This window comes from Azolla caroliniana, unplaced genomic scaffold (genome assembly GCF_043228905.1).
Source record: "Azolla caroliniana isolate FFs.n. ecotype wild unplaced genomic scaffold, voAzoCaro1.0.p SCAF_10, whole genome shotgun sequence".
NCBI classification, from domain to species: Eukaryota; Viridiplantae; Streptophyta; class Polypodiopsida; order Salviniales; family Salviniaceae; genus Azolla; species Azolla caroliniana.
The window spans coordinates 6047329-6054693 of NW_028230445.1; the positions used below are offsets into that span (position 1 = coordinate 6047329).

The 7365-nt window shown below is 40.3% G+C and overlaps 1 protein-coding gene across 1 annotated transcript; it reads left to right on the forward strand.

Moving 5' to 3' along the window:
• The first annotated feature begins 360 nt into the window (after nt 1-360).
• On the forward strand, nt 361-2456 carry LOC147858862 (delta(7)-sterol-C5(6)-desaturase-like). The gene is made up of 3 exons (XM_087325692.1): nt 361-823; nt 1511-1822; nt 2093-2456. The coding sequence occupies exons 1-3, from the start codon at nt 361-363 to the stop codon at nt 2386-2388; spliced, it is 1071 nt and encodes a 356-aa protein (XP_087181818.1). The 3' UTR covers nt 2389-2456.
• Nucleotides 2457-7365: the final 4909 nt, after the last annotated feature.

Consider the following 7365-nt stretch of genomic DNA (forward strand, 5'->3'; position numbering starts at 1 on the left):
GTACATACATACATACATATGTACATATATATGTATACATATATATACATATATATATGTGGGCGCCCAAAGCGTTGACAATAATCTCATCTGACTCTTGCATTTAATGTTTTCTCTTAACTGTCATGCATGTCGTTTGAGTATGGAGATGGCCCAAACAATCACACTATCTCTGTCTCTCTCTCTGTCTGTCTGTCTGTCTGTCTGTCTGTCTGTCTGTCTGTCTGTCTCTTCCTATATGTATGTATGTATGTATGTATATGCCATATCTCCAAAACCTAAACCCTGAGATTAGCACTCCAGAAAGAAGAAGAAAGGAGCAAAGTACATACTATATACTATACAATTACTGCCACTGCCATGGCTTCTGTGTATCCTCCTCTAGTAGTGAACTTCACCTCTAATGTTATCTTCTTCTTCTTCCTCCTCCTCCTCTGCCAGCAGCTGCCTTGCTCTGCATCCCTAAACCCTAAACTGCACAATGCTACCGCCTCATCGCCCGGCAGCCTCTCATTCCCCCCCCTTTCTTCGTCTTCTTCTTCTGAATCTTCTTCTGAATCTTCTGCTTCTGCTTCAGGATTAGCGGAAGAGGGCGGGCGTTATCATCAGAATGGACAGCTTGCCCATTTTGTGGAGGAGACCTGCTGGTACAATGACCTGGTCCTCGGTCCCCTGCTGCCCCATCGCCTGAGGTCCACCATCCCTCGCCCTCTCCAGAGCTGGCTGCGCAGCTACATCGCAGGCCTCCTCGTCTACTTCGGCTCTGCTTCCCTGTGGTGCCTCTACATCTATGGCTGGAAGAGGCATGTCTACTTCCCTGCAGGTAATTCACACCCATCCTGTGTCTAATTGTTTCCACTAACCTCATCTTTTGTACACTAACCCCTAAACCCTAACCCTAAACTGTAGGTTCAAAACATCACCCCTAAACCCTAAAACTGTAGGTTCAAACATCACCTCTAAACCCTAAACCTTAAACTGTGGGTTCAAAACACCACCTCTAATGAATGTGTACATGACACTGCCAAATGTGTTGTCGGATGGCCACCGATCGAAATGTATCCATTGAAACCCTACCCAATCCCGAAACCCTAAAACTGCAGGTTCAAAACATCACCCCTAAACCCTAAATTGTGGGTTCAAAACACCATTTCTAATGAATGTGTCGATGGCACCGCCAAATGTGTCGTATGACCACCGATCATAGGAATGTATCCATCGAAACCTCGCCCAAAGACCATCTTGTTTAATCATCCATAGGTCTTTGGTTCTCTCATAGGTGTTTAATCATTCACTCAAATGCCCTTTTGAATCTCCCCACTCCTACACCTATAGTGCACTATGTCACATGGTCCTAAGCCCATCCCTAACAATCGTGTCATGTTTGTTGGTTATCTCATAGGCTTATCCATGGCACACTCTTAAGTGTTCTCTCATATCCTTCCCATCTCATAATTGTGTTTTTCTTTCTTTCTTTCGTGGCAATCGCTGGATGGTCCAATTCATCTAGGTGGTGATACCATGCCATCCAAAGAAGCCGTGTTCCTACAAATTTGGGTCAGTATGAAAGCAATGCCCATCTATGTCATGTTGCCGGTGTTCTCCGAATACATGGTCGAGAGAGGATGGTCACGATGCTATTCGAGTATACATGAGGTCGGGTTGTTCCGCCATGTCATCTCAACGTTTCTATACCTAGCATTGGTCGAGTTTGGAATCTATTGGGTGCACCGACTTCTACACGATTGCAAGGCTCTTTACAAATGGCTACATGCAACACACCATATCTACAACAAAGAAAACACACTCTCGCCATTCGCCGGTATGTGCACACTTTTCTTTCTATTTGTTAGAGGATGCCTTCCATTCCTATTATCTCCCAGTGGAGTTCTTTGTCATCTTTGTTGTTTGGAAGCTCTCCATCCCCCACAAATCACATTTTGACCTTGAAAAGGTTATGAATACCCCTTGTTTTACCCAATAAATGAGAGGTGTTGTTCATATGTTGATCTAGACAATTGTACGTCTCTTTTTAGTCCTTAAACTATTTTCATTGTTTATTTGATTTATTGAGATTTTTGGGCTCTTATAGGATTGGCATTTCACCCACTCGATGGGTTAGCTCAAGCGCTCCCGCATGCGATATTTATATACCTAGTGCCGACCCAATTGCTCACACATGAGCTCTTATTGTTCATTGAGGGTATATGGACAACAAATATCCACGACTGTATGCATGGGAAGGTGTGGCCTATAATGGGTGCTGGCTATCATACTATCCATCATTCGACATACCGCCATAATTATGGACATTATACTATTTGGATGGATTGGATGTTCGGCACCTTGTTGGATCCTTGTGAACCCAAGAAATCAAAGTCTTTGTAAAATCAAGTTGCCAAGTGAATTATTATATATTCTTCAATGATAAATGAATTGCTTTTTGCTAACTATCAGGATTCACAACAAATGCATAAGTATTGGGTGGCCCCACTATGTCAAGAAATTAATATTCTTTTGTGTTTTTGACGTACTTTTTTCCATATATTGTTTGACATGTATAAAGTCACTCTCAAAAGTGTAGAGCCCACCTATTCTTGTATAGCTTGTATGATCATAAATGTGCTTCGTAGGAAAGCAGGCTCTTAATCGGAGGCTACCTTATACATAATAGAATATTCTTGAAAGTTTCATTCGGGATTGTGGTTAGCATTCCCTTTCAGAGGAAAAGAGTTTTATCCTCATTAAAATATGTAGATAATTTTTTGAATGTGCTTGCAAAAGTTGTATTTAGGAATGCAACAACATGGTGAGTCATGTGATAATTTCAAATTTCTTGTGTTCAAAGTTGTGATTGAGTAAAGGCAAATGTTTTAATGGTTATTGCCTCATATGAGTAAAAACTCCCAAATCTTGGCAAATGAGCCATACTCCATCATTGCCTATATATTTTTCTTCAATAGTCAAGAGGGCCCCATACATTTGAAATAGAGAAATCTAACAAGTCGGTGACATTCCAAGTAGAGAAATGTAGCAAGTTGGGACTCCAACTAGTGTGAAGACATGGCTGAATGTAATTATGTCGCCATCATGGTTTTCTCCAAAATCTCAATCTTTGTACCGAAGTGCAAAATATCAAAGCTTGGTATATTTGAGTGTATTGTCTTGTCATGGTGTTAAATACCTCGTGAGTGATATGATGTGTGCATTAAGAAAGTATGTGATTTTACGCTTTGTTTTACCACTTCCACAAAATACTATATGTATAGTCAAATCACCTTCATGATTCATATTTGAAGTAAAAGGGCTTCTACCAAATATTCTCACTTGTCATGCACAATCAACAAATTGTTGTCACTAGATGGATCCTCCTATATTCCTGGTGTTTTTTCGCCCTTCCGTTATGGCCCAAATACGTATGCCAGAGACATTTTCTCCAAACTACTCAATGCCTCAAAAACTCTTCAAATAAACCATATATTGAAGACATAAAGAGTTATTGACATAATAATCTTCTTGAAATCCTTGCAAAATGATTATTGTGTACACTTTTTGGCCTTCGTCTGATATTGCAAGCTATTACAAGTTACAACATATGAAAGCAAGATAGAATCACACCACAAATAAATTATAACCATCTATTCAAAGCCTCCTACTCAAATCTTGGTTAGTGTATCCATATACTAATGGAATCCACAACGCTTCAACATGAAATAACATATAGCCGAAGGTTTCATGTGCCTCTACTATCAAATCAGATTTAGGATACATGCTAATTTTTATGTTTCCCCCTAAAAGATTCTAAAATAACCATCTATAACCTTTTTGTCCATTTCTCGACTCTCATAAAGTGCTCTAATAAACACCACAAGATTTCAAACAAACGTTGATGCGATATAGAATACAAAGTGATACCATCAAACTAAATCTCTTTGAAGCATCGTAATGCTTCTTCGTTGAGGTTGAAGACCTTGATCAATGTATCTAGAAATCAATGCACCCCAAGACAAGCTTTGATGGATGCATACCTTCAAATAGCTCTCTTGCCAAAGAGCCACATTTAGTATACTTTTCCAATCCCTTCTTTTACATCTCATCACAAATAGTTTGACCCCACGCAATATCCTTTAATGTAGCACAACCTTTCAACATGCCAATTGTTGCATAAGTGGATGGATCTATGCCATCTTTCTTCATGTGTTCATACATGATATCCTTAATTACATCTTAATGTTGTTTAATGCGATAAAGCAAGATCAGTACATAAAATTTGTCAATCATGCCATTCCATAAGGCCATTGATAATCGAGGCATGAGGTACTTTGTGACATTTATGTAACGTACCTATTACTTACATTGTTGCTTGATTACCTTTCCACGTGTAGGGGCAAATGTATATACAAACTTTTACTATCTTGCATATAATTGCATATGCGACTTTCTTGATGCATTCGTCATAAAAGTTTCTTAATTCTATCATAAGAACATGCACACAAGAATATGCTCAGTGTTGGCCAAATCCTGCACCACAAAAACCTAGTATAACTTCATCATTAAAACTTCAAATTCCCCTTTCTTAATATTAACTTAAAGCCTTTGGTAATGAGGTGAGTGTTGTGGTTAGGCCATTCATCTCGCACGATCTTCAAAACATTGGATCAATTTATAAGAAGGGCCTTCTGACCATCAAGAATTTTTTCACCTTACGTTGTCCTTTGTCTTCGTAGCATAAATAAAAATTGAGGGTTCATCACAATCAAGGCATGCATTGTGTTGGTTTCAAGAGGAATAACTTCCCTGGTAAGCTTTTGGTTCGTTTGCTTGTTAGTGCATACCATTGTATAATATACATTGGCAAAACATACTCAATGATGCTCTACATGATACATCCACCATGTTTCTTTGATCTATTCCTTTGTCATTGAAAATTACATCGTTAGTTCTCACCACTTTATTAGTTGTGAGATCCTAGAGCCATAATGCATCTTACTATTGGCCATGCATTTCTTCATATTTTGTTTGAGCTTATAACATAACATTTGCATCGAAATGATCAAGATGGTTGTTGGAAGATGAGTGATGTTTCATTTCAAGTTCTTTAAGGATTCCTTCGTCGAGCATCAAGCTTGGTTGATGACATTTACCATTGTTTGATAACTTTGGTGAAAGATCCATAAGATACGAGTCATAAATATATGAGTGTTTAACTCAAAAATTTCATTAACGTTCAAGATGTTTAAGCATCAAAGGGAAACACCCACACTTATGGCTAGCGTAATGGATGAAGGCGACTAAGTAAGCAAACCTTGCACAAATTGTTGCGACATGGGATCACACATAAGGCAAATTGCTCCTCATGATGAGTGGTATGATTAGAATGGATGGACAAGGGGTCTATATCTTGAATGATGAGAAGTCAAGAAAGCAAAAATGGTGCATTCATACGAGGGTGCTCATGTCCACTTGATGTACGCTAGAGGAATTGATAGGATGAATAATTAGGCATTTGAAGCATTGTACTATGATTGGAAACACCTAAATGTGCTATGATTGGAAACACTTGAATTTTTGTGGAGGCATAAGTGCGTGAGATTTTAGACGAAGGATGAGTGATATATCAACAATTTCAACCTCTCATTTTCTTTCCCCAAAACGTGGGACCAAACATTAACCCAACATGAGCTGGCATCATCGTTCGATGATGTCCTCTCATTTGCGAAGTACAAGCTTCTGTTTGCTAAGGAACTCAAGAGGGAGACCCACCCACTTAGCCCCCCCAGCCCCGCCCTGAACACACATGCGCGCGCGTGTGTTACCAGCCGGCAAGGAGTCCAAAATACGGAGTGAAGGAATTAATTAGATACGGTTGTAAATGAGCATAGTGTGGACGGACGGACTGGAAACGGTATGCCGTTCCAGATCCGGACGGATCCCGAATAGGTGCGAGAGGCACCGTTTTGTACTACGGGCCGGAAACCTATTTAAAGGCCCGGAACCCATTGTAATGAGAGCGGATAATTAATAGAGCTTATGTTGTTTATACTTCTGTCTTGATTTCCGTTCTGTAATTACTGTGATATCTTACGCGTGTAATTAACCGAAGCATTCTAATCGTGTAACCTATGTAAGTCGGTGTAATCGTTGAATCTTAATCCTATGCCGTAATCACCCTTTGGTGAAGTGTCTCCGTGACACCTTGTGTTAGGCCTTGTCCGGCTAGAGAATAACAGCGTGCGCAAGCACGCATAGACACAAACTCAGACACACACAAACACAAACACAGACAAACACACATACGTTATTGCTTGTTCCATAATGTCGAACAACGGTTCTTCGTTAAGAGATCACAAAGGAAGACAAGAAGCCCCCGACCAGATATCGTCAATCGGTGTCTACCATTTGTCGAGGAATGGGCCCTCAGCCCCCCCAACCCCTCCCTGAACACACACACACACACACACAAACACAAACAAAACACACGTACGTTATTGCTTGTCCCATAATGTTGAACACCGCTTCTTCGTTAAGAGATCACAAAGGAAGACAAGAAGCTCCCCCGCGACCAGATATCGTGGATCGGTCTCTACCATTTGCCGAGGAATGGTGCCTGGCCCAAAGGAGGGGGCCCCAGGACACATACATACATACATAGCTTTTGTTGGGGGCATTGTGTAGACATAATATGTGGTGTTGGTGGAGGTGTTGTGTGAAGAGAGAGAGAGAGAGAGAGAGAGAGAGAAGGAAGAAGGATATATTAACGTCTTCTAAGGCCAAAATTGGCCCATGAGACAAATGGTGTACAACAAAAATGGGATATTTACCCATTCATCGAAAGTAAAAATAAAAATAAGATAAAATAGAGTTTAAGCTAAATAGTTCTAAGAAAACAACAAACATGTTCTATATAAAAAACATGTTCTACAATGAGAATGATTCTATACTAGGCCTAATTTCATTTCCATCCAAGTCTCTCGAAGAGAAGCGGGGGGTCAAAGGGTTGCCATGATGTGGATGTGGCCCGTGGTCCCCATGTAAGAGGTACCCCAGCCATAGCTTCGAGTCGGCGTAGCTCACGTTCCCTTATCTTCTTAATCTTTTCTACTCCACGTTGACTTGTGTTGAAGCCCAACATCCGAGGACGTTTGGTTGCTCTTTGTATTTCTGCTTCCTCAAGGGAGAGGCCGAGCGGCATAAGTGTATCCACATTCATCGGTTCCCCATGTTCCTGAAAAATTACACTAGGTACATGTTGATGAGTAGTAAAAGGGTTATGATTAACACTTTGTAATTTATCCTCCCTATGTTGTTTTAGCTCTAAGATATACCTACCTAGTCTCTTTACACTCGGGGTATCTAATAGTTTGG